Genomic DNA, 26,810 nt, shown 5'->3' with positions numbered 1-26,810 from the left:
ATATAAAGCCTGCTGCAGTTTCCACGATATGCATCTGAGGAAGTGAGCTGTAGCTCACGAAAGCTTATGCTCTAATAAATTGGTTAGTCTCTAAGGTGCCACAAGTCCTCCTTTTCTTTTTGCGAATACAGACTAACACGGCTGCTACTCTGAAACCTGTCAATTAGCATGGTAAACGCCTGGCCCACAGTTTAATCTGATGCCTCAGGTTATCAAAGCCAAGACCAAATCCGGCTATATTTTTGATCCCGTGTCTCCGCCCCCTTCTCCAGCCTGCTTGTTTTTTATATCTTCTGGACGCTCTTTGGGTCAGGGACCCTCATTTCTTAGGCTTGTAAAGGGCCTGGCACTGTGGGACCTAGACGGGTTGTGAGGCCATCAGCGCTAGTGCAATATAAATATGAAATAATCACAGTATTGAAGAAGAGCTGAAGGATGGAATAATAAAAATAAAGGAAAGATGCTGGCTGCTGGCTATGAATATAGTTAATATTTGCTCATTTGCTTTGTCAGTAACATTATTTTCTTTTTTCCTTCAGCAGGGTCTATTGTTCATTTGTATTCAGGTAAGTGATGCCCTTTTACTCTGTCTTGGTTTTAGGATCGTTAGAAGTATGGGAACTGATTAGGGTTGCCAACCCTCCCAGTTTGACCCGGAGTCTCCCAGAATCAGGCTCGATCTCCCGGAGGCTGCTGAAGCCAGTCCAGGAGATTTTAGGCTGCTAAAAGTCCAGCGGTGCAGCGGGGCTAAGGCAGGCTCCCTACCTGCCCTGGCCTGCCACTGCTCCCAGAAGTGGCAACATGGCCGGCAGCGACTCCTAGGAGGAGGCATGGCCGGGGGGGGGGGGGGGTCTCTCCACGCTGCCCCCGTCCCAAGCACCAACTCCGCACCTCCCATTGGCCAGGAATGGGGAGCCGCCTGGCCGCCCATGAGCCGCTGCCGGACCTGCATAGATTCTAGAACATGCTGCCATGACCAACCGGCTGCTTTCATGCATCCTTCCCCACTTCATGTCCCATCAGTCCGGCCTCTCCCTCTCTCTGCCCACAGTCCCAGCTGACATGTTGAACCCCGAGAGCGTGGTGGTGTCCGTGTCGAATGTCAGCGCCGTGGCTGGGTCCCAAACTGTCCTGACCTGCAAGAGTTACCGCATGATCTGGACCCAGGACCGTCTGAATGACCGCCAGCGTGTGGTCCACTGGGACTTGTATAGCAACCCGGATGGAGATTACAAGGTGGAGAGGCTGTGTGACATGTACTCGGCTGGGGAGCAGCGGGTGTATAGCTCCTACAACCAAGGGAGGATAGCCATGCCCCAGAATGCGTTCGCAGATGGCAACTTCTCACTGGTGATCAAAGGTACCAGGAGCCAAAGTGATCTCTCCTTCCATTGCTGTAGCTCCATGCTCTTGTACTGAGATTTCCTAAGGGGAAGGGCAGGCTGATGTCATCTGAGACTCAGGAAATGCAGTGTTCTAACCACGAGTAAAGTAACCACCTTTTAAGAGAAACTTGCCTTGCAACCGCTTTGAAAGTCTTAATCACTGTGTGTCAAAGAGGAAGGATAGCCTTATGGGTAAAGCACTCTGGGTTCCAGTCCTAGCACTGTCGTGGACTCCCTGTGTGGCCTTGATTGAGTCACTTAATTACTCTGTGCCTCATTTCCCCATCTGTAACATGATAAGAATCCTGCCTTTCTCCCACTCTCTGTCCGTCTTGTCTATGCAGATTGTACGCTCTTTGGGTCTCTTACAGTGCCTAGCACAAGCTTGGCTGGGGCCGGTATTACTGAAATGCCAAAGAATAACTCAAACAAACAAGAATGAGCTCAAATGAGCATGTAACTGCAGTGGGACGTTGGCCCTGTTTGTCTAAAGCTCCTTCGGTACCGCCAAGCCTGGGGACGTGCTGCATAAACAGCCGCAGACAAGCGTCACCTTGCTCTTAAAGGTTCTTTTTCTCCTCTTGCACTAGATGTTGCAGAGAGCGACCAAGGCACTTACTCCTGCAACCTCCACCATCACTACTGCCACCTGTACGAAACGGTGAAAATCCAGCTGGAGGTCACCGAGAAAGGTAAAGGCACATGCTGATGCAAACGGTGGGCATCGGTCCCTCTGCGGGGGGCAGGTACTCCCCATGCCCAGTACCTCGGGCCCCAGTCTGACAGAGAACTCTGGGCAGCGGGAGCCCTATGCTCATGAAGAGCCTTGTTGGCTTCACAGGGGTACTGCCCAGGGCTAGCACCTTGAGCCAGCTTTGGTGAGGGAGACCCCTGCTCCCACCCAGGGCCTCAGTGAAATCAGTGGGGGGTCCGTGCGGAGGCAGAGCACCGTGCGGGATAGGATCACTGGTGCTGCACGTGAATGTTGCTGCACCTCAAAAGACATCAGTGCTCACTGCGGCTTCTAGCAGCCAGGCAGCTGTGAGGTTTCCTTTGCTTTGCCTTTGGAGTCTTGCTGTGTCAAGAGGGGGAGCTTCTAGGGACTGCCACCGATGGCACCACTTGGATGGAGACACCACTTGCTGTACACGTTCCCCTTTGCCCGCTGGCATCACCTCCATCTTGTCTGGCTTTCCTGCCGGTCCCAGTCTCGTTAGCCCTGGGAAAGAGCTGAGGCTGCCCTGCCTGCCTGTGCCGAGAAAGGGGCGAAGGGCTGAGTGTCCAGCGAGCGTATGGGTAACTCGGATAAGTGGGAGTGGGGATGGGAGGGAAGCAGCATCTTCTCTCTTGCTCCCTGAACGTTTCTGTGCGTATAATAAAAACGCCCAGTCTGGCTCCGGGAGCCCCACTGCTTTTCTGGTTTTTATTGCTCAGCGTGAACAGCCTGTGAGCCAGTGAGCCTGTAATTCCCCCAGTAATTAGGGCACTGGGGGCATCAAAGCATTTCCTGCAAGGAGACTGCCTAAGATACTTGGAGGATGGGACTCAGCATGTTGAAGATAAAGTCTGTTATTGTTTTCCCATTCTCAGTCATTGGAGAGAGCGTGTTCTTCCTTCTCTGCAAACCTAGCCACGGACTCTCAACTACGAGGGAGGAGGGACGGGCTCGCAGTTAACACCCTAAGCTGGGACCCGGGAATCCTGCGTTCAGTTCCTAGCTCTGGCACAGACTCTCTGTGGGAGATTTGAGCCAGTCACTCCCCTTCCATGTGCCTCAGGTTGTGAAGCACTTTGAGATCCTCGGGTGGCAGTGCAGGGCAGGAAAGCATTCTCGGTGGTTCCTAGCATGGGAAAGGCTGGCGGCTAGACAGCAGAGCTGCCGGGGGCAATAAGGTATAATAAGGTGTGTGTGCTGGGTTGTTTCCAGATGAAATGGGACTGTACTTGTTTACCCAGCTGCCTCCTGTGTCCTCTCTGCAGCCAGGGAAGCGAAGAGGTACTGGGATGGCGAGAAGGCCGTGATTGTTGCCTTGAAGGACAGCACCGTGGTGCTCCCGTGCGTGAACCGGAACCAGATCTGGACTGAGCGGCACAGCGAGGAGGAGCAGCAAGTGGTCCACTGGGACAGGCAGCCCCCGGGGGTCCCGCACGACCGGGCCGACCGCCTCATAGACCTGTACGCGTCCGGCGAGCGCCGCTCCTACGGGCCTCTCTTCATCCGGCAGAAGATGAACATCACTGAGACGGCCTTTGCCCTGGGCGACTTCTCGCTGCGGATTTCGGGCCTGGAGAACGCGGATGAGGGCACGTACTCCTGCCACCTCCACCATCACTACTGCGGCCTCCATGAGCGCAGGATCTTCCGGGTCTCCGTGATGGAGCCAGTGAGAGAGAAGAAGGTGGTGAACCTCACTAACCCCAACAGCGTGCCAGCTGTAGGTAGGTGATCCTCCCAGGGTGGGGTGTCCTTCTTCCCGGGGAGGAGTGAACAGCTATAGCCCTGCCCTAGGCTGAGAGGGGTCACAGAGCAGGCTTACGGGCCCTGCCCTCAGGGAATGCCTCAAGTTCCAGAGAGTTTTCTAGCAGGCATAGAGATCGCTCTGCTTGCTTTGTGTTGCCCCCACAACAGACCTGGCCTCAGGAGACACTCTGGGGCAGGCCGGAAGGAGGGAGGGGACGTGACCCAGGTGACTCGGCATCCCTGCAATGCTCCACAGAGGCCACTGAAGCAACTTTGAAATGCTCTGAGAGCTTCCCCAGCCTGAGCCAGGGCCCACACATGTCCCTGCAGCCAGGAGTAGATGAGACTCAAACAATGTCCCTTCTGTCAATGCAGGAATGAATCTGCCCCTATGTTCTGAGGGGTGGTTGGTGTCTTTGTGTGGGTGGGGAGTGCTCTGATTGCTTGAGGGGGAAAGCGTCTGCAAAGAGCAGTCTGAAGCAAACCCTGGGAACCTCTGGACAGGGCCTGATCCTGCCCTCAGCTCCCACTGAAGTCAGTGGGAGTTAAAGATGCTCAGCACCTCTGCAGCTGATGGACCTGATTCTTCTCTGCCTTGCATCTAGTATATGCTGGTGCAAAGTGCATATAGTGGTGCAAAGTGCATTTCAAAGGCTACTATTCTGGTGTGGGAGCATTTCACACCCGTTCTGAACAGGTGTCCATGCCAGGCAGTGGAGAATCAGGCCCCAAGATCCCCCTTTTTTTGCCATATCTCGCATTTTCTTCTCTGGACGAGCTGCTCTCTGACAGCCTGTTCAAACCCTGAACCATCACACTCATCACAGGCAACCCCCCTTCCCCAATTTAATAATTTTTGAGCCTTCCGGGTTATCATTCTTTATTAACATTTTAAAATATTCATCGTGGTTTAATATTTATTGGCTGCTTAATACTGAATTTAAACATGCTTCATAAATCTTTAAGTAGCTCCTTTCTGCTTCAGCAAGAGGCTTTTCCAAGCCACGGAGGCCTGCATCTCCCTGCTGGGCCATAGGTCGGCACCCAGAAAAGAGAGGCATTATCAAACAGAGATTGCCCGTGGGCGAGTTTACGTAGAGGCTGGGACACAAATATTACGCTCTCTGCCTCTGGCCTTTTTGCTGCCATCCCTTGGCTCGGGGAGTCCCGTTCAGCTGCCATTTTGCAGATCTACATTTCAATTTCAGGGAGGGTCCCCTAGGAATCCAGCGTTGCTCTTTGTTTGTGCAGTCAGTGAACTGGTAACCACCTGAGCAGGTGGACAAAACATGGGAGGAGCTAGAAACAATTTAATACAGACAGACTAGCTCACCAGTCATTCAGTCCTGCATCAGGTCCCCAAAACAGCTCAAGCAGCGTCTCCTCTCTTGCCTTCTGGAGGAAATACCTAACTAATGTCCTGGCCAATTTGGAATAGCACCGAGAGAGAGCCTCAGTATCCGGACTCATTCTTATGTGGGGTAATTACATTCTGCCTCCTTACCTTGTCCGATGGCTTTCAATAGAGGACATATTCATCGTTTGCACGTCAAAACTGTTGGCTTAGTGTTGCTGTGGGCTGTCCCATAGCTGCTGTGTTTCACCCCAGCAGTGGCTGCATTTCAGTGGTGGGGAAAGTGATCCCAGTGCCGTGTGTTTCGGTTTAATTGAGCCTATCAACCACGTTGGAAGAAAAGGTGCTGGATACAGGCAAGATAGTTTCGGTCATCTGGGTCCTGCACTGGGGTTTGTCACTGGCAAAGAGAACGAAAGGATTAATTATTCCAGTCAAAGAAGCAGGCTCAAGAGCCCTCTCTCACCTTACACTAATTCACATTTAAGCAGCAAACAACTGCTCTTCCTGTGTTCAATGGTTTTTGTTTCTCCCTGGTAAACTTTTGCCATTGCTTTTACTCTTTACTCCGTGACAGTTCATTGGCGTGCACAAGACTAAACACAATAAAATAAAGCTACTATGTTCCGTTAACTGAATCAGAACAGTGGCTGCAGCTGGACTGATAAACACAGTCTTGTAGGTCAGAGTGTGCTGGAGGAACTTAAGGAGACAGTGAAGTCTAAGGATCAGTGCAGGGAAACTGGGAGTCAGGACACCGGGGTTCCCTTTCTGGCTGAGTCTCTGTGACTGGCTTTGTGACTTTGGGCGAATCCAGTAGGTTCCAGTCCTGCAGCGCGCGCTCACATGAGTAGCAGGGTAATAGCTTTGTGCCTGCACAGGTTGGAGAGAACAGCTTGCAGCAGTGACATGAGCCATCATTGGCTGATATTCATCAAGTGCTTTGAGATCCTCCGATGACCGGCGCTAGTGAAGGGTAAAGAGGCCTGAGCTGTGCCCTGTGTGCAAAGTATTAGTACAAGAAGGGAAGGAGCCTTCTGCCACTTTGGCAAGCTGGGTCCTGATCCTGCAAATCTGGGCAATGTTTACTCATACGAGTAGTCCCCACTGATCTCCTCTGGCCAACAGCAAAGCACGACACAGATGAACATGTTCCCTTTGAAGACAATGGCAAAACTTGCAGAGACGGCAGTGGGAGAAGGATCAGGCCCAGGATCACCCCCCCACCTCATCTGAAGAACACATAAGGTGGATTATTTCTGTTCAGAGCCTTTGCTAAACAGGTCCATGAGGGGCTGGCTGCTGTGCACTGGGGGCCTGATCTAAAGACCACGGATCTCAGCAGGGTTTGGATCAGGCCCTAATGGCCTGAATGCCTCGCCTAATGCCTAAAGCAAAGCGAGTCGATTCAGCTGCTAAATTTTGCCCCCTTTGGGCCCCTGGGGGCGGTGAGTGCTCATCTGGCCTGCAAAGCGCCACGCTAAGAATTTGCTGAATGGATGGGAATTTGAGAGAAGCTGGAATGTCTCGTGTGCCTGTTCCAAACCCATCGACACCATGCAGCGTGCCGGAGCGGGTCCTGTTTCCATAGCAGTGGGAGTGGCCGTGACAGAACCCCCCACTCCTTGCACACCCCTGTAAAAATCTTCTGGGAGACATGAAAGAAAAGGAAAATGTCCGGAGATAACAGAACCAAAGTGCTGACCTTTCTCAATGAACAGCTCCAGTTTCAGGCATAGCTCCAAGGTTTGGAGCCATTTCCAGACAGGAAACTTCATCCTGCTGCCAATAGAAACCTGGGCTGGATTCTGCTTCTTGGTTGCACCCACATAAATCTAGAGTGAACCCACTGACTTTAGTGGAATGATTCTGGACTTACATCTGCGTGACTGAGAGAAGAACCTGGCCGTTATCTCAACGACATATTTATTGTCGCACAGTTCACAGATCTATGCTCAGTTCTCTGCTGGCCTTCAGAGCCTCAACTGGTGCAAAGTGGTGCAGCTCCACAGGCTTCAGTGAAGCTAGACCCATTTACACTAGCGCTGGGGATCTCATCTCTGATATTTTGGTGGCAGGTATGTCAGGAGGCTGTTCCCTGCTTAATTTTTTGCACTAAAAATCAGTTATCCTGGGTTAAAATAAAGCAGCAGCCCTTTGAAAATGCATGCAGCTGTGTCATATATTTCAACCAAAGGTCTCAGAGCACCTTACAAACATTGACTCCCTCAAGTCTCATATGCCTGTGAGATAGGTACTTCTTTATAAAACAAACCTGTTAATTATTCCTCCTTGTCCTAAATGGAGTAGTACGGAGCGAGGCAACTAAACGGGATTATGCCGTATTTGAGAGAAACAAGGAAAGGATTTTGACTATGGCTGCATTTGCGTCTGGTCCCCAGTCCTGTATCCTGATGCATGCGAGTGGACCCTCACATCCATGTAGAGCCCTGTGGACTTCATGTCTAAGGGTCCACCTGTATGGATCAGATTGCAGGACTGAGGCCTCGGTGTGTAACCCTGCTGAATTCAGTGATTTATAGTCTGATTTGTGAGCATGTGTGTGGGAATACCAGTGCCTTAACTCTTGCGTTGCTGGCTAGGTTAGAGCCCGCCTCTTTTGTTAAATAGCACCAACTCTTTTAGGGAACTTTAGTGCAGTGGCTTGGGTGCAGCTGGGGATGCTATATTTACAAATACTGCAAGTTTGGCTCTTGTTTGTAGCATAAAGCAACATCACCTAAGCTTACACTTTGGTGGAAAACTAGAATGGGGAAGAGATACTGTATACTAGATAGAGATACTGTTCCTGGCTCTGCCACTAGCCTGCTGAGTGACCTTGGGCAAGTCACTTCACTGCCTGGTACCTCAGTTTCCTCCTCTGTAAAATGCGGGTAATGCTGCTGATGCCTTTGTAAAGTGTTTTGAGATCTACTGGTGAAAAGCACTAGATAACAGCTAGGTGTTAATAAAGTAAACCACAAGAGGCCTAACACTGTTTCAAATCTATTCTTTGTTATGTTAGTGAAATCCCCAGTGTCTGCAAAAGGCTAAGCCAACTCCAGCTCTGTCCAGCAAGTGATGTCAGGGGAAGGCAAAAGACCAGTAAGCTGCCGTGCTGTGCATGCTGTCACCTGGTTTAAACGTCTGCCCGTGCGATTGCTTCCTCTGTGTGGCAGCTACTGCCGCCTTTAACAGCGTGGAGATGTGCTGCAGCGCAGTTGATGTTGATGGCTCTGCAAGTGGGTTTTTAATATTTTTTTAAGCCTGGCTCTGGTGACAAGAGTTACCCAGTTCGTCCCCAATAGAGCAAGCCAGCAACGGCCAGTGCAATGGGTAGCGATGGTAATAAAAGAGGGGTACACGATTGGGCTGGAGGACAAACCCATCAGACCACACAGAACTGAGCCTCTTGATTTTCCGGTGGTGATGTTGGCATTTCCAGGGCATCAACTTTGGCTCTTAAGTTTTTGGCTCAGTTTCCCCAGATGTGTGTATTTAAAAAACAAACAAAACAACCTGCTCCCAAACCAGAAGCTGTATGTACATAACCAGGGCCTTTCACCGCAGGATTGTGGGCACTTGGCAGTCATTAATTAACGCTCGCAGCATCCTTGTGGAGCAAGTCAGTCATTTTTGCTAGATTCTTTGTCTTATTATCGGGGTCTTGTTCCTCTCCCTGAGTGTACGCTGACCCCGTGGGAACCAAAGACCCTTCCCCCTCATTATGGACGGGGCCGCAATATGAATTTCACATCCATTGGCTTTGTAGCTGAACTCCTCCTCAGTCTGAGGGTGGTGGATATTCTATCCGGCCCGTTGAAGAGAGCGACCCAGGTTGGATTGTTTGGATCTGGATTCAAGCTCCCTGAAAGTTCAGGAGGGGTGAGATCCAGTGTTCCGGTTCTGAACCAGGTCTAACTGGGTTTCATCCACAAAGCTTAGCGAAGACTCCATCAGACTTTCAGAAGTCTCCACCTGGCTGTTCCTCCGCTTCCCAGAATGCCCTGCTGCTCTAATCAAGTTGGTAACAAATGGTTTCCCAGGTGGACCACTCCTGTGTGTTCCAGTATTATAGCGGTCAAAAAGACATCACAGCGAGGGCTGAATCCAGCCCTGTGCTATGCAGGGCTGCAAGGACAGGAAAAGGATATAGGTAGCTTCTTCCCCAGTACAACCAGCAGAGCATTTCGGGACAGGAGCAACGGACATACCAGCCCAGGCACCATGTCCCCCAGGAGATTATGCTTTTCTGGCCAGGGTGTGTCCAACCGGCCGATCACACATGCTGCCATCAGCGGAGGACGCTGGCATTTCAGTCTTGCTTGGAGCAGCAGCAAAGTGCTCGGCCTGGGCCTGCCCTGCGGAATCCTTGCCTGCCTGGCAGGAGTCACTTTCATAATACAAGCACTGGAGATGTATTTCTGGTCCCGCTTCCTGCTCTTCCCGGAGCAGGACCCAACCCAGAGACAGCTAGTGGGTTTCCTGATTCCTACCTGTTCTTGAGCAGCTGCCTCAATTCTTCATTTTCATCACTAGTTTAGCATCTTCTAATGCTCAGGGGTCCTGGGTCACTCAAGTGTTTAATTAAAGTTTGGCTGATTGGTTTAATGGGCTATTTGCTCTGGCCTATTAGCCCTTCTGTAACTGGGGTCCTGGACCTTTGGGTCAGGGTGCTCAGAGCTTAGTTTATTGTAGGGAATGTGGAGTTTCTGGACCCTGGCTGTGTTTGCATTTCTGTACTGATGGAACTGAATAGCTTATAACATTCTCAAATGGCCCGAAAAGCAAAACCAGCTGTCGGAGTCAGGATGAACTCGCTGGCTTCGCTCAGCAGCGACATTCCTCTGACAGCCGATCATCGCTGCGCTTAACCGATACTCCGGAGGTGTCATGTCCCTTACCGGGGAATGACTAAAAAGGCTCGGGGGAGATCTTGTTGCACAGGCAAGGCTGACACAAATGGAGAGCTGGGTTCAAACCGGGGCCAATCATGTCCCAGCTGAGACAGGCCCGGTGGTCTCATTCTAGTCTCGATGGTCATTTGGTCCACACTGCAAAATCACCCTCCATTTTGGCATAGCATAGTCTTTGCTTAGGACAGGTGTGCTGGCAGAAAGATGGAAGTTCTTTCTTGGCAATATGACAGGTTTCAGAGTAGCAGCCGTGTTAGTCTGTATTCGCAAAAAGAAAAGGAGGACTTGTGGCACCTTAGAGACTAACCAATTTATTTGAGCATGAGCTTTCGTGAGCTACAGCTCACTTCATCGGATGCATCTGATGAAGTGAGCTCTAGCTCACGAAAGCTTATGCTCAAATAAATTGGTTAGTCTCTAAGGTGCCACAAGTACTCTTTTTCTTTTCTTGGCAATATTGTGCATGGTGGGCCGGGGATGGCGGGGGAAAAGTCTGCCACTCAGTGCCTGCTATTTGTCTCTGTTTTTAGCTCCCCACTCTCATGAGCACCAAAATACACTTACAAAGAAAAGATGGAGCTAAATTCTGCTCTCCCGTAGACTGGTGTAAATCCAAAGTAATGGAATTACTCCAGATTGACTCTGGTATAATGGTGAGCAGAACTTGGACCTTTTTAATTATTATATAGACACTGGGGAAACTGAGGAACCAGAATACTTAGGAAGTTTGAGTATGAGAGTGCAGAGCCAGGAATAGAACCCAGGATTCCTGGTCCCTGCTTTAGCCATTAGGGAATTCTGCCTGAATATACTGCAAGGTACGATGGCTCTTTGGGTGCTTCCCCTTACTCTCTCTCACTAACATAGGAATTTAACTCTGAAGCAGCTTTCAGGTTACAATTCCCTGTTGGCGTTTGTCTGGCACTGTGTGAACATTCCCAGTCTCCATGAGACGGCATCGCTTTGAACTCTGCTTCAAAGGGAAGTCTCCCACAGCACAGTGTGTCTCAGGGCTTTGCTATCTATCCTTCAGCAGGATTTATCTAACCCCCCGACTCTTGCAAACAAATATTTCCTTCTCTTTTTCTGGGGGAGGAAGGGAGAGCATTGACCCAATTATTCAGGCTCTAGAAAAAACGTTCCATATACAAACCCTGTTTCCCTTCCCTGCTTGGAAGACGAGCAATTGGAATCGACAAGCGGCTGCGCCCAGAAATGGAATGGATTCCTGGCTTTTTCACTGTGTTCTTAGTTATTTATTTTGTTTTATTTAAAAGAAAATTCATTCTTGGGCATTGCAAATTCCTTCCACTCCATAAATTATAGCACTTGGCAGGGCCAGGCTGTTTCATCTGTTAGCCGTCTGGAGCCGAAGCAGTGCAGTGCATGTCTAAAGCGACCAGAAAAGCTCGCTGTGCTCTCCTGCAGAGGCACCTGGGGCTCTCTTTGCTTCTCCCTGGACTTGCCCTCTTTGCTAGACAGGAGCAGTGCAGTGATAATCAGCAAGAGTCACTAACAGCACGTTTGCTTTCCTGGAAAGTCTTGGGAGCGTTAAACATGAGCACATGTTAAAGAATGATTATTAATGCCTTATGCAGCAGAGAGGGCGGATGATCTAGTGGTTAGTGAGTTGGCCAGACTCTCGGGGGAGCGGGGTTCACTGCCTGGTTCTACTATCTATGCCCTGTCTGACTGCTCACATCACTGAATCTCCCTGTGACTCAGTTCCTTCTCTGTTAGTTGGGGTTAATAATCCTTAGGATCATATGTTCCTAAAGGCAGGGGCTGTCTCTTATCATGGGTATGTATAGTACTCAGCCCTGTGGGTCCCAATCTCAGTTGGGAGCCTCCAAGCTCAGATGACGAGAGAAACAATCATTGAGACTTCAGAGGGGTGTGTTGTGTTAATTTAGATGGAATCAAGGGGCCCGAGGTGTTAATGTGAGCCTATGACCCTGCCACTGTCCAGCATTAAACAGCGTCAGGGTTTGGTATCCTCACTCTGGTCAGCAGCATGGCAATCACCACTAATTATCCATGGAAACCTTTCATTAAAGATCCAGAGAAGAAGGAAAGATGGTTAATGCATTTGAAATGTACCATATTGAATAAGGCTTTCATTTTAACAACATTCCTTGTTCCCTTTCCCTGTAGCTGAAGGGTGCTCTTCGAAAGGGACCGCCCTTGTGTGACAGTCTGAGATGGTGACAGAGATGGTGATAACTGTCCTTTTGGGGGAAAGAGAAGAAGTTAGTTGAGGGGGATTGGAACAGTTGTTGCTGTTATAGTCCAGTCCAGCTTCCTTGAAGACAAAACAAGCCAAACTCATCCTAGAAGGAAGAGAAAAAAATCAGACAGACAGAAAATGCAGCTCTTTTGACTTTCACATGCTGTCTCACTGCTGGGAAAAAACAGGCACCATGCATGGTGTTACCAGCCACTCTGAGACCTGGCAAGCTGTAATGAGCGTCGGGCCATTTCAGGCATTGCTTTTATCTGCCTCTCTGGTCACAGGAGTACAGCAGTGTTGCAAAATGTGGCCAGCTCAGCCAGACTCGTATTACACAGAAGGGAGGGGGGGCATGGGGGCAGCAGCCATGGTGGTGAAGCTTGCTCTGTCCCCTTCTTTCAATCAACCCATGTTGCAGTAGCCTCCTCTGCCCATCCGTCTCCGCTAATTTCCCCCGAAAGGTCTTTTCTTGTTAAGAGCCCCAAAAGGGAGTGATGGTGGAGTCGCCCCTTATTATGTTGTTCACCAATTAGACCATAATTTCCTGCACCCCGGTTTTGGGTCACTGAGTTCTGGTCCCACACATCTCTTGTTTACCCGGCATGAGCTTTACGCAGCCCTTGAATTATAGCAGGAGGCCTTTTAGTTTGGACTCACTCTGTCTCCCTGTCCCCCTTTTTGCACCTGTTCCGTCAGCACAATACCATCGATTATTGTGACACTCCATAAACTTGCTCCCAGGGAAGGTAAATCTGTAGGCCCAACAGGGGCAGTGCATTTGGTTTGGGGTTTTAGTTCGTCCCTCATGCAGATGAGGCGAGCCAGCTCTGGAGCCAGTTCCCACGTGACGAGAGGCTGTTCGGACGTGGGGCTAGTTTTGCCTCAGGCCTCTCTCTAACGGGACTCCTTTCATCGAAAAGGCTCCCACTGGCCATTACAGCCTGTATCTATGGGGCTCACTCATTCCTCACTGAAGTGCAGCCATTTCTGGGGTGGAAATGGCTGCCGTTCTGTGCCCTGATGCACAACAGCATTTAAAAGAGGCCAGCATTTCTCTCCTTCCCCACGCTGGGGCATGGTTAGGTTCCAAAGTCGTCACCAAAAAGGATTTACCTTTGAACCGGGCCCCCCCATCTGTGTTCTGCTTTGCTCCAGACACGTGGGCGCCGCCATTTTATTCTGCTTTGCTTTCTCTCGCCAACCCCAGATCCAAACCTAGGCAGGGGCCATAACGTGATCAACGTCATCATCCCCGAGAGCCGGGTACACTTCTTCCAGCAGCTGGGCTACATCCTGGCAACCCTGCTCCTCTTCCTCATCCTCCTCATCATTGTGGTGCTCGTTACCCGCAAACGCCGGAGGAGAGGTAAGCGCCTGGCCGGCAGGGAAAGGCCACCAATGGCAAAGTCTCGAGGAGTGTTACCCCGCTTAAGGAGCCAGCCCTTGCTTCTGAGCATCGTGCTGAAGGCAGTGAGACTCGTGGTGGCCAGCACGCTGCTCTGTAGAAAGGGTTTGCAGGAGTGGGCCTGAAGAGAGACGGTTCAGTGAGATGGGTGTGATGGTCATCAGACCATGGGGCGGTCACCTCCCCGCCTCCGAACCTTTAAACTGGACCACCCCCACTACCAACAGTTACATGTTGTCTCTGCCCAAACTGTGTAAAACCCAGTGCACCACCTATGGGCGAAGTGAGGTGTAATTGGGGTCTTCAGCCTTGTGTGGACCCTATGCCGTGGGTGACTGTCCCCCTGCAGAAGAAGATAAGTGCCTACAGACATGACTGTAACAGAAATAGCCACATACGCTATGGTGAGCGGGTGTGTGGGGCAATGTCGACCTCCTCGGTAGTGCCCTTGGATTGCCATTCTTTGTGGCCGGTAGGGACCCAAACACCAGGGGACCAGATTCTCATCTCAGTGACACTGCTGTAAATCCAGAGCCACGCCCCTCACTTTGATAGAGTTACACTGGGTTCACCTCGGTGACAAATGAGAACAGAAATCTGGGCCAAGGTCTTACTTAAGGAGAAGAAGGACCCTGAGATCATAGTACCTCCAAGGCGTGGTGAAGGAATCTAGCCTGATACCCGCCTTTTGGAAAGGTCTAAACATCTAGACTAGACTCTAGTCTGGTACCTGGGGCCCATGATAGACACAGACCTAAATGGCTGTCCTGTCTCACCTGTGCAGATGTACCATGGACCAATTACTAGTGAGTGCAGCAGCACGGGGGGGGGGTCAGTGAGTGACCCCCCGAAACGTCCACGCCTGAAACACCAGAGAGAGACATGACAAATGAAGAAGACCAAAGCTTTTGGTTGCCAGTCATCTGCTGGTCTGGGAGGGATGGAACAAGAGGTGGAGATTTAGAAACAAAACATGACTGGTCCTGGGGCAATGGAGGTGGGATGCACACGGGTGGGCACGTGGTTGGGCTGTGAAAGCCAGGCCCTCCGTGAGCAGCCCTCTCGGCCCCACTCAGAGGGTTGGGTCAAATGGTGACATTGCTTCTGCTCACTGCGTGTCTCTTTCCCCATCTAGGCTACGAGTACAACGTGAAGAAATATGAAGAGTAAGTAGGAATCCCTGATCTGTAGTAAATAAGCACTGAACAAAGCGAAAGGCTCCATCTTGAAGAATATGGGCCCAGATCCTCAGTGCTGTCACGTGGTGTAATGCCACCAGCTTCAGGAGGGCTGTACTTGTGCCAAGGGTGTCTCTGTGAAGTGCATAGTAACGTAACCAGCATGTCGATTGACAGGTTTTATTCACTGCCTTCCCGCTGATTCACCTGCAGCTCACTCCCTAATTAGGCCATTGCTGTACACAAAAATTGGGATCCCCATCCCTGGTGAGCAGCTTGAACCCTACCAAAATGGGCACGGGGTTGTTGGAGGGCTGGCTCAGTAGCTGGATTTCCTCTGCTTACACACTGGGAACTGAGCCTCAAAATGAGCAGCTCTTCATTAAAGACACCCCCCAGGAGTTTGTGTTAAAGGCACAAAGTGCACAGGGCTGGTGCAAACACTGCTGTGATTGTCCTGGACAAACACCTGTGCCGAAAAGTCCCCTTAAACTTTCTTTGAACCTTGGTCCTATTTCTGGGACTTGTGCTTCTCCATTTATTTCTCTGTGAGAAAGAAACCTTTGGCTGACATGCTGTAGGAGAGGGATAGAGGTGGTGACGTTCCCCTGACTTCAGTGGGAGGCGTGATTCCCTTTTGTGAGACCATTTTGTCGTGTGTTCCCTTCCTTTATGGAAAAAGTGTGATAGAATTTATTAGGGATTTTATTACCTGTATTATGGTAGCACATCAAGGTCCTGACTGAGATCAGAACCCCATTGGGCAAGGTACTGTACTTACATATAGTAAGAAACCATCCCTGACCCAAAGATCTTACAATTTGCATAGACAAGACAGACAAAGGGTGGGAGGAAAAACGAGGCACAATGAGGCAAAGTGACTTGCTGAAGGTCACAGAGCAGGACAGTGGAGGTACGTCTACACTGCACACTAAGCTCGGGCTCTGACTCAGGTTTGAGCTCAAGCCCCCTTTCCGTCCATACATAAATCAGTCTGACTCGGGCCAGCAAGCACACAGGACCCAGGTCTTAGGACCCTGCTAGGGGCATGGGTCAGAGTTGGATCCAAGCCCTGTCATTCTGTAGTGTGGACTCAGCTCAAGCCTCAGACCCGAGTCAGAAGGTCAGCATAGTGCAGTGTGGATGCGTTAGCATGGCTGTGAGACCTGGGTCCAGCGATTGTAAGCCCAGGTTTACAATGCAGTGTGGATGCTCAAGCATGGGCTTGGAAACACCAAGTCCACAAGCCCAGGTCCCACAAACCTGGGTTTCCAGTGCAGTGTAGACATACCCTGGCCGAGCCAGGATTAGTGCCCAGGTCTCCTGACTCTCAATGCTGTGCCCTATCTGTAGGGTTCTACAGAATATACTCTAAAACCTCTAGTATTTAATAGAGAATGAGCTCCTTGTGCAGGGTTTTCCTACCATCCTACAGAGGTACAACATTTTTGATTAAATTCTCTGGAATGGTCCCCAAAACACGTATAGAAAAGGTTACCATTTCCTATGAAATCTCCTTGGGCTTTTCCATCTGGATTACACCTAAAGGACGGTGTGATGAAAGAGAACAGTTAAAACATAGTCATTTGGGTCTTTATTGTTAAAGGGTAAATCTTCAAAACAGTGGGTGATGATTTAACCACAGCCCTCCCCTTAGCTTTAATGTGTGTAGTACAGCTGAAATCCCCCAATACACAGCTCTGCAATGACCCCCTTTGAAGATCAGGAATTGGCTGGAATGCTGGGAGCAGAGGTGAGGGGAAAGATATGAGAGAGTGGGGCACAACCTGCAAAAATGAAGAGAGTTAAAGGAACCAAGTGTAGAAAATATCTGGCAAATGGTGATTTTTTTTCCCCCTCATTCCCTTTGTCAGGAAGGACGTGAATCTCAAAGAGGTTTCAGCTGACACAACTGACCTGACCCAGTACAAAAGTGAAGGCATAAGGCTGGGTATGTGTTGAATCAGCAGGATGCCTCCTGCAGCAGTTCTCAACTCTTGGATCCAAACTAATCACGACTGAGATTTTCCAAGCCATCTAAAGGGTTTGGTTGGTTGACCAGTTTCTCATTCATTTCTGTGGGACTTGTCCATCCACAATCTGCAGGCAGCTTTGGAAATCTCAGCGCACAAACCTAAAACTTGGGCCAAGTTTGCCAGACATTTTGGGCTGACCCTGGGGGCTTGAGTTTTGGGGTAACTGGGAGTTTTGGGATATGCTGGGGGCTGATTTATGGGTTTGGAGGAAACCGGGCAAAACTCTTTACTTTCACTTTGAGCTTTTGGGCTTCTTTGAACCCTGCAACTCAAAGCAAAATTCATGGGAATGTGAAGCCCTGTGATGCAAAAACAGGATGAAAATTTGCCCCACATTCTGTGAAGGGATGTTATAAGGATGATAATCACAAAGCCACTTCTCTAGGGTCTACCATTGAAGAGTCTCGAAGCACTTTGTCATTAACCCCATGTTACAGATGGGCACATTGAGGCACAGACCAACTAAATAATGTGTCCAATGCCACGCAGTGAGTCACTGGGAGAGATAGAAATAAAATCCCCAAATCCAGCCTCTGAGGTCCCTGCTGTAATCACTTGACCTTGCTCTGCTCCCAGAAGAGGGTATGAACAGCAGTTGATTGAGTTGGGGAAAGAGGAAGGTCATGAGCCAGCCCCATTCCCTGCCTCTTCCACTGTAGCAAATTTTACTCAGTCCATTGCAACCAGGTCCTCCCTGGATGCTGCAAACCATCATTCCTCTTTGGAAGTGCAGGGGAAACAGGGGCAAAAGGACTCAGAGAAATATCCTAGGAGGTGAAGTTGGGAGTGGCTGACTCTTGGGTCCTAGAGTATAGAAGACTGAGAATCCCAGTGTTGGATCTCATGGTCAGATGAACCATGCTGAAATAAAGGGATGCAAGCCAGACTCAGTGATGGCTCACATAAGGGTCACTGCATGGATGTGTGTGCATACCTGGGGGATCCTGTAACATAGCTGGAGATGGATCCTCCTCCTTTTTACTGGAGCTTGAAATGGGAGCCTTGAGTTCCTTTTTTGGGTGGTTAATCAGGGGGCCTTCTCATTGTTCAAGCTTGGGGAAGATTACATTTAGAGTCATCTTGTTCCTCTTTGGTGTACCGAGCTGAGCATAGGGGGCCAAACTCACTCCCTGTGTGTCTCCGGGTATGTCAGTGGACTCACTGGTACCTCAGGGAAGAATTTGGCCCTTTCTGTTTTGTTCTGTGCAGTCCAAATAAAGGCCTACCCATAATCTGTCCTCTGGAGGGAGGTACTGCTCGGAGAATCATAGGATACAGAGTCAGAGGCTGAGCTACAGAGACCCCAAGATGGGCCCCTGAAAACTAGAAAGCATGTGAAATGCAGCAACAGAGAATAGAGCAGTTCCAGGAGGCAGGTCTGGGGCAGGGGATGGGATCTGGGATATAATTCTGTGCAGGGGAGTGGGGCAGGCGGCACCAGGTGGCTTCCTACAACTCTGACGAAATCCTGCCGAGGGCATGCATCTTCTGAGAGGTTTCCTAGGAGGAAAATTCTTTAAATAACGACATCAGGAAAGGCCCCCAGGTGCCCTTCACCCAAGTAATCCGGAGCATCTCGCTACAGACCTAAGCAATCCTTGGCCGTTACTGAGGGCAGGACGCTGAAGTATTCAGACCTGATCTGTGCCAGTGAAGTGATTAAGCTGGGGAAACATGTTTCCTCCCTGCCAGTGTCTGAGTAGTTCTGCAAATATGACCGATCAGGAGATGCACCTAGTGCCCGCCAGGAACGATCTCACATCCCTCTCCTCGGAAAAGCATTGCTTTCTTTTAATGTTCTGTTGGAGGCTGGCCTCTGAACTGCGCTCCTTCCTCACGCAGATTTCAAAAACAACATCCTGAAGGAGAGGGCCGAGCAGGCCCAGAGCTTCCCAGCAAAGATCATCGATTTAGACAAAGGTAACGATGACCCACTCCACCCACTAAATGCTGGGTCGGATGCTCTTTATTGTGGGGGTAAGGGGGAGGCGGGGAGCGTGTTGCTAAGATTGTAGCAGCCCAAGCCACAGATGAAGGGGGAATGTCCAAGCAGCCTGACACATGGCCGCTGGAATGAGGAGTTGGTTTTGCTCATGTTCTCTCATCATGCAGCCACAAGTTACAAGTGGTGATTAGGAGCCTTAAAAGCTCTTGGCAGCAGATGAGAATTTTCTTCCCAGCACAGTATGTAACAGAGCTAGAATACTTTATTCCAGTCTTTTAAATAGTACTTTCCCCAGCTCCTCGGGGCAAAGATGCCCCCTAACCGAAATGTGCTCCATGGAGGTTAGGAATGACCCACACTCTGGAAGAAAGTACCATGGGCTACTTTGGTTATGGACATCATCCACTTGATCCAAAGCAAGTAAACAAAACCCCCATGAGTCTGAATCTCCTCTCATGCCTGTGTAAATCTGGAGTAACTCCACTGAAATCAACAAAGTTACACTGGGGTAGAAGTGGTGCAAGTGAGAAGGGAATCAGGCACCTGGCCTCCTGTAATTCAGCTTTATAACTTTATTAGTGCAGAGATCACATGAAGTTATCCTGGAGCTACAACTGTTGCTATGCTACTGCCTAGATCCTGCAGAGCATCTCATAGCAACTGTTTAAATAGCTTGGGACCAGTCTGTATCACATCTGTGAAAAGACCATACCAGATCACTGAAAGAAGCAGAGTCAGTGGGGGGTTGCTAGCAAATGAAGGAGCTGTTGGCAGGAGGGAGAGCTCAGTGGTTTGAGCATGAGCTTGCTAAACCCAGGGTTGTGAGTTCAATCCTTGAGGGGGCCATTTAGGGATCTGGGGCAAAAATTGGGGATTGGTCCTGCTTCAAGCAGGGGGTTGGACTAGATGACCTCCTGACCTTCTATGATTCTATGTTTTGTCCTCTCTAGTAAAATGATTATGTGTTATTTGGAACAATGGAATATTCTCTGTATAAAGAGGGGAGAAAGCTTTTCCTAAAGGGAACCGGGGTCTGCTTCTGTTTGAATCAGATCACGTGGGTGGCTGTCACAAAGCATGGAGATGAAATTATAAGAGAGAAGGCACCCCACAGCAAAAGAGGTGGATGGAAAGCTCCCAAACCCTCCCCACTCATGCCTAGGTCTGGATGTAGTTGTGAGTCACTTTCACAGAGCACTGGGAAAGTTCTCTTCACTCCGAGTGCCTCACACTCATGGATGCATTTATCCTTCTTGTTCTCCTGCGAGGAGAATGGGGTGAAATTTTTCAACTGAAACTTCTTTTCAGTGGAAAATGCAGATTCGGCGACACCAAAACATGTGGCAAATTCACGTCAATTTCGGTGAAGAGCTTTGGTTGAAAAACACCCTAACAGAGAGAGAAATTCTGAAAAAAAATCAAAATGTTTTGTGTGACCTGAAATGATTCTTTTTTCTTCGTCTTATTATTTTTCAAGTCACCAAAAATTTAGAAAAAATTCATTTTTGAGTCAATCTGAAACTTCTGTTGGAATTGCCAATGAGCTGAAAAATCTGTTTTTTTACACGGCTCGACCAGTGAAGTGGGGAAATGACATTATTCCCATTTGGGGATCTGAGCCATGGGAGGAGGGAATTTAACTCAGGTCTTCTAAGCAGCACTCAGGTGCCTTAATACAAGCCCCTCCTTTCAGTTGAGGCATCTTCATCACAACACACAAACCACCCCCAGCCTCAGCTGGGTCTCAGAAAGAGGATTTTTACCAGACGGGCAGGCTGTCAGCACCTTGCTGCACATCTGTGTATATCACAGTGGCTTGATTTGCGTGATTTGAAATGAGTCTGCAACTGCTAACCTTCACCCCCTCCTGTGCTTTCAGATTTCAGGAAGGAATACTGTAAATGAAGACATTCTGAAGCTGCTGGCTGGACCAGAAGCTGCAATTAAAAATAGACGAGATGCATTCCTTATTACAACATCCTTTCAGTTACCGTAGAGCTTTCATTTAGACTTTCTTCCTGGTGGGCACCGAGGCGTGTGCAGCTGCATACAGAAAGGTTTAGCTTGGCTGTGTGATCTTGAGATGTTTTTTGGTGGCTTCTTTTCCCCCTTTCCTGTTTATTTTTCCTTCTCCTTTTCTGATTTTTTGGTTCTTTTGCATCAATGGTTTTTTTCAGCTGAATCAGCAGACGTTTAGCTTTAACTTAACAGCATGAAATAAACCCAACCTGCACCATGACCCTGAGCCATCCGTATGTCAGGTACTTTTCCCTGCAATGTGTTTAACAGAGAATAAGACAGGGTCTGATTCTGATCTCCAGTATGCTGGCATCAATCAGGAGGAATAATCATGACACTTAGTACTTTCCATTGTCAAGATGTGGTATCAATGTTAGGTAATCCATCCTCATGCCCTGCCAGGAGGGTGAGTAAATATTATCCTCCTCCTCCAGATGTGGAAACTGAGGCATACAAGTGCAGTAACTTGCCTGTGATTTTACAGAGGATAACTGGCAGCACTGGGATTAGATTCCAGATGCTGTGGATACCTAGCTCTGTCTTATTCTTCTCAGCCACCTGGCCTGATTTTATTATTATTAATTTTTTTTTTAAATTATAGACCAAATCCAACCTTGGCTTGAGTGGGTACAGCTTCCTTTGAAGTCAGTGCATTGCACTGTTGGAAAACCAGTGTAAGTTAGATCAGAACCAGAAATCTTACCATGAACAAAGCAAAATTCTTGGACCCGTTGGGTGGTTCTCTGCTGCATATCCTGCATTTGCCAGGTGGGTCCTACCCACGCAGTGAGGTGCAGACCTAACTCCACCCTGTAGGTCTCTTAGCTGCAGGATGGATCAGGGAGGAGAATTTTTCACTATGGACCAAACCCAGCCCCAAGCATGACTCCCACTGACGTAAAGAGAGGTTTCAGAGTAGCAGCCGTGTTAGTCTATAGGCGTAAAAAGAACAGGAGGACTCGTGGCACCTTAGAGACTAACACATTTATTAGAGCATAAGCTTCTCGGATCCGATGAAGCGAGCTGTAGCTCACGAAAGCTCATGCTCAAATAAATGGCTTAGTCTCCCAGGTGCCACAAGTCCTCCTGTTCTTTTTGAGACAGCGGAGAGCCATTCTTGGCTTGCGTTTCGCTGGGCTTGAGCGAAATCCAACCCACATCTCTGCAGGTGCAGGAAGGAGCACTGGTTATTCAATCAGGACAGCACAGTCTCAAGCAATCAGCATTAACGTGAGTCTCTCTCTCTTTCATGTCTGTGAGTCAAAGGTTGGAACTTTTACTTGCCAGTTCAAATTGCTTTGCGCAGCTTATATAGACCCAGGCTAGAAATGGGGTCACTTAATCATAAGCTCCAGAGGCGTTTAAATATTTCATTTGTCTTCTAGGCTGCAAAATAGCTTAAGGGGAAAAAAATAACATGTTTTCTGAACTAGGCACAGGGCTTTGAGAGCTCCCCATCTTTGCTTTGATCTCCAGCGTGAATGTGGGTAGCAGTCAAGCCTGGGGTGTGTGTAACCCTATGTTGCTCGAGGTGGTACTGTGGCCGCTTAGCAAACAAATGAATCAGTAACTCAGAAGAGGCTTTTGTCTGTGATTCTGTGGAGACTCCTGTGACATTTGGGGGTGGAATTTTGCTTGTGCGATGTATCGTGGCTGCATCTCTGCACATGCAGCCACTCAAAGCAAACTGCGTTTCTCACAGGCCACGTCGCGCAACAGGCTTGGAGTTTCAGCCTGGGCCCAAAGCTGGCTGGGAAGAATTACACAAAAACGTGGCCAGGGAAAATTGTGCCCAGTGGTTGTTAGACGTCCCTCGCTGTCCAGGCCACTTTAAGAAAAAACAGAAGAAGGGCCAGGCTGGAAGTCTTGCTAGACAGCACAGAACAAAGGATTTGCCATAATGGATCAGGCCGTTGTCTGATAACCTGCCTCAGGCACTACCTGGTACTTCAAAAGAATGTGCAATTTCCTGGCCAATTGCACTGTGCTGCACATGGAGGGACAAAGTTCCTCTTTTATCTCTGGCCTGCCACGTGAGGATCTGAGGTTGTCATGCTGGCAGGGTCTAGGAGCACTCAGGAGAGAAACCCCTTCCTTTCCACGCGGCTGGTAAGAGAGGTGATGGTTCTTGAAGGAATCATGTCCTGACAGAGACCTTACTGTGATGCTTCCACTGCCAGCTCCTTGGGGCAGGGACCGTATCTGGTCCAGAGCCAGACACATCACTGAAGCTTAATAATAAAAAATAAAAAGTTCCCAGGCCTTGATGGGGCAGGGGAGGAGATTTTAAAAAGAGGGCTTCTTGGGGGATTGCACCCTCTCAAAGCAAAGCTGACTGAAATGGCAGCATTCAAGTCTGGCACATCAAGTGTCCTGTGTAGATCTGAACAGGTTCAGTGCAAGGTTGTTTTTTGCTAATCAACGAGAAAATCAAGCTGGACAAGGCATGCATTGCTGCCCTATTTCAGGTTTCAGAGTAGCAGCCGTGTTAGTCTGTATTCGCAAAAAGAAAAGGAGGACTTGTGGCACCTTAGAGACTAACCAATTTATTAGAGCATAAGCTTTCGTGAGCTACAGCCTATTTCAGGGACACATGCCAGGTGTGTAATTTGCCAGGTCAGAGGCCGGAGGTAAAGAGATCTAGGCAAGACTACAGGACAATCTGGGCAGTGTTTCCATAGTACGGTTAAATAACTAAGTGGCGTCAGCAGGGGTCGGTTCTTGTGTCTGATGGTGTAGAGGAGTGATGAGAGGGCAGACAGCTTTCAGCTCTGGCACCATGGAGCAGCTCATTAGCTTTAGCTCCTTTGCATGTTTGTTCTTGTATATTGTTGGTCTTTCCCCTTGGCCTGAAGGAGTATGGCTGTTCTCTCTGCAGCTCAGGTTTCTCATCAGTATATGGGGGATAATAATTCCTTGCTCACAGAGGGGCAATTCATTAATATTTGTACAGCACTTTGAGAACCTTAAATGCATGTGTTTATAGCAGTGCAAGGAAAAAATGACTGCACTGAGCAGATGCTGCATTTAATCTTCAGCAGACATGGTCCCCTATTGATTTACGGACTGTTGTCAAGATTTGCACCCTTGATTCCCGAGAAACGCATTTCACTATAATAATAAAACCCCTTAATATTTGCCTGCTGGTTGCTCCCCCTGTTCTGAAGCAAGTTGATGGCAGAAAATGCAAAGGGCCTGGTAGGGTAGTTAAGATTTTGTAGACTGTAATCTTTTGTTTGGAAACAAGGCAACAGTTTACATCAGTGACCTTAAAAAGGGTTACGGTAAATGCCAGCTGGGCCCAGATCGGCTCGGCTCTTTGGAAGCGAGAATTTTCCAGAGAATTTTCCAGCAACAGGGCCTTTATTTTTAATTCTTGGAATCAATATTATCTGGTGCTGATGGGTTTGACTTTGGAGCCGTGAAAGCATGATCCTTTCCCTGTGATTTGTGCTCTCTGCTTTGATAGGAAAGCTGCCAGAAAGTTCGTTTTCTTGCACTTGTGTTCCCACTGATGGAGTCCTTTTGGCTGTTTTCCCTCCCAAGTGCAATTGTTCATAAGTGAATGATTGTTATTGTTAACAGTTCTATAGGCCATCGGACCGACACTGACTTCTTCTCCTTTTTCAGCAAGCACAGTAATTTGGCGCCAGAGAGAAAGACAGAGAAATCCTAGGATTAGTTTAATGAAGACGACATTGTCATGATCTTAGTTGGACATTAGTAGGGAGTCCCTTCTGTAGGCAGGAAAGTGGGTACAGATAAAGAACTAAGGCACCGAGGTGGACGTGATGATTTGGAAAAGATAAAAAAAAAGAACAGCTCTTGTGATTCAGAGTGTCTGGGCATAAAACTATCCTCGGCATGAGCTGGTGAGATCTTAATTGAAGACTTAGTGAGCTGAACTTGACTAGATGCTTGCGAGATGGTGTAATTTGATGCAGCTGCGCAATCCATATACAGGTGCTAAAGCAACAGGGATTATGTTAGTCTACAACTTAGATATTTTGCCAGAAAGTATACAGCTGGGAATGGATATATAGATATATATTTTGGAAATTAGAAACTTGCTAATTACAGTGGAGCTCCATCTAGATGAGAACCTGCCTGGCAGGTGTGATGCTATAACCCAGGCTTTATGTGGGGCTTGCCCGGGTTGCATGCAGCAGATAGGATGCACCCGAATGGCTTGAGGATTGTCTTCCCACAGAGTGAAGCAAAAAGTGTTTCTTCCCCCAGTATCTGAGTGGTTGGGCATGTGTTAAAATTCAAATGGGCAGAGGCTAAGTGCTGCTTCCCAGATGACACTGGAACTTGAAGCAAAGGCAGAGCCAGTTTCTCAGCTGGTGTAAATCAGTAAGCTCTGGTGGCTACACCAGTTTACATCAGCTAATGATCTGATCCACAACAGTTTGTTCATGGAAAAAAGAATCATTTTGGTTTGTCTGATGATTTCCCCCGCAAAGAAATGAAATGCTACAAGAGATTTTGCACGTGGAAAGAAAACTCATGGCGAGCACAGGAAAAGCTGTAAAGTTTTTTTGTATCTGCTTATTCTATACCATTTAGGATTTTTTATTTTAACAAACTCCCTGATCAAATAGTAGTCATTGCAACGTAGAGAAGTGTCTTTAGGTTTTTAATGTAAAACCCAGAAGGTGTTAGCAGTGACAAACCATGCTTCTGGTTTGAGGGCTATGCTGGGTGATTAACCATAGGAACACCTTACCGAGAGACATGGTGGAGTCTCTGTCACCTGAAGTCTTTACATCAAAAGGGGATGCTTTCTGAAAGATATGCTCCAGCTCAGCCAGAAATTCTGGGCTTGATGCAGAAATTAGTGGGTGAGGTTCTCTAGCTTTTGTTACACAGGAGACCAGATTGGATGATCGTAACCGTCCCCTCTGTTATGATCATCTATGAATCCTCTGCAGGGGGCCTGGTGCTGCCTTTGGCTTTTTCTGAGGTGCATTTGGAACATTTATTTTTTTATTTCTAATATGCAGCCCTCCCAGTTTTAATTATTTGAAGTTAGACAGGGGTACATCAGCCAGAAAATCTGTTAATAAAATTAGAGTAGTATGTGGTGCAATAGAAAATGCCTCCTAAATTATATATGGGGCTATTTTTTTCTCTGTTACAGCTGTGCAACCCTATAATAATAATTAATACCAAGGAGCCCTTCCGCCCAAGATCTCAAAGTGCTTTACAAAGGTGTGTAAGTAGAACTGTCTTCACGTCTCAGATGGGGAAACTGAGGCACACCGTGATTTGTATCGACTTGTCCAAAGCTACACAAGAGATCAATAGCGGAGCTAGGACTAGGACACAAATCTCCTGCTTTTCAGCTGTGTGCAGTAGCCACTGAACTGTGCTGCCTCTCCAGATTGAGAGGAGAGTCTGGCCCATAAAGCTGGTTTGACTCTGTGTTGTAATCTACTTCATTTCCATACTATCATTGTTGCTTTATTGTCATCATTTATCAGCCCATTGTGTAACTCTCCTTACATGTAAGAAATAAAGAAGAATGTACTTGGTTTTCAAATGCAGTTGGTTTTATTTCTTGCTCTTCGAGACGCCCTCTAAGAGACTGAGAAGCAGCCGCATGTTCCTGCTTACCTCTATGCAGCACCTTCCTCCTCAAAGTGCTCCAAAATGCTCAACGAACTGTGGCCCTGATCCTGCACACTCCCAGGAAGAGCTCCCCACAGGGAGGGCTCATCAGACTGGGTCTGTAAGGCCCAAATCCTACAGTCTGTATGCAAAACCTCCCATTGACTTCCCAAGAAGTTACATATCAGGATCAGGCCTTCTACTGGAGATACAGCTCACACCACCACTGAGGGTTTAGCAGTCCATGGTAATGACGCACAGTGCTGTA

The 26,810-nt window shown here is 48.6% G+C and overlaps 1 protein-coding gene across 6 annotated transcripts in view; it reads left to right on the top strand.

Moving 5' to 3' along the window:
- The window catches only part of MXRA8 (matrix remodeling associated 8), a 38,415-nt gene extending 11,941 nt beyond the window's left edge, over positions 1–26,474 (top strand). For 2 of the 6 annotated variants that reach the window (XM_084651780.1, XM_084651777.1), the window contains exons 3-10: positions 1,052–1,360; positions 1,976–2,077; positions 3,366–3,824; positions 13,554–13,712; positions 14,887–14,917; positions 16,804–16,880; positions 18,808–18,885; positions 20,790–26,474. In XM_084651780.1, the coding sequence (XP_084507906.1) occupies positions 1,052–1,360; positions 1,976–2,077; positions 3,366–3,824; positions 13,554–13,712; positions 14,887–14,917; positions 16,804–16,880; positions 18,808–18,885; positions 20,790–20,815 (1,241 nt within the window). In that variant the 3' untranslated portion in view covers positions 20,816–26,474. Of the gene's footprint in view, positions 1–539; positions 567–1,051; positions 1,361–1,975; positions 2,078–3,365; positions 3,825–13,553; positions 13,713–14,886; positions 14,918–16,803; positions 16,881–18,807; positions 18,886–20,789 lie in introns of all 6 variants that reach the window. The other 4 variants (XR_014714460.1, XM_084651779.1, XM_084651778.1 and 1 more) reach the window with 4 other exon arrangements.
- The last annotated feature ends 336 nt before the right edge of the window (positions 26,475–26,810 follow it).

Source organism: Lepidochelys olivacea, assembly GCF_965140295.1.
Source record: "Lepidochelys olivacea isolate rLepOli2 genome assembly, chromosome: 18".
NCBI classification, from domain to species: Eukaryota; Metazoa; Chordata; order Testudines; family Cheloniidae; genus Lepidochelys; species Lepidochelys olivacea.
This window is presented reverse-complemented; position numbering and strand designations above follow the sequence as displayed.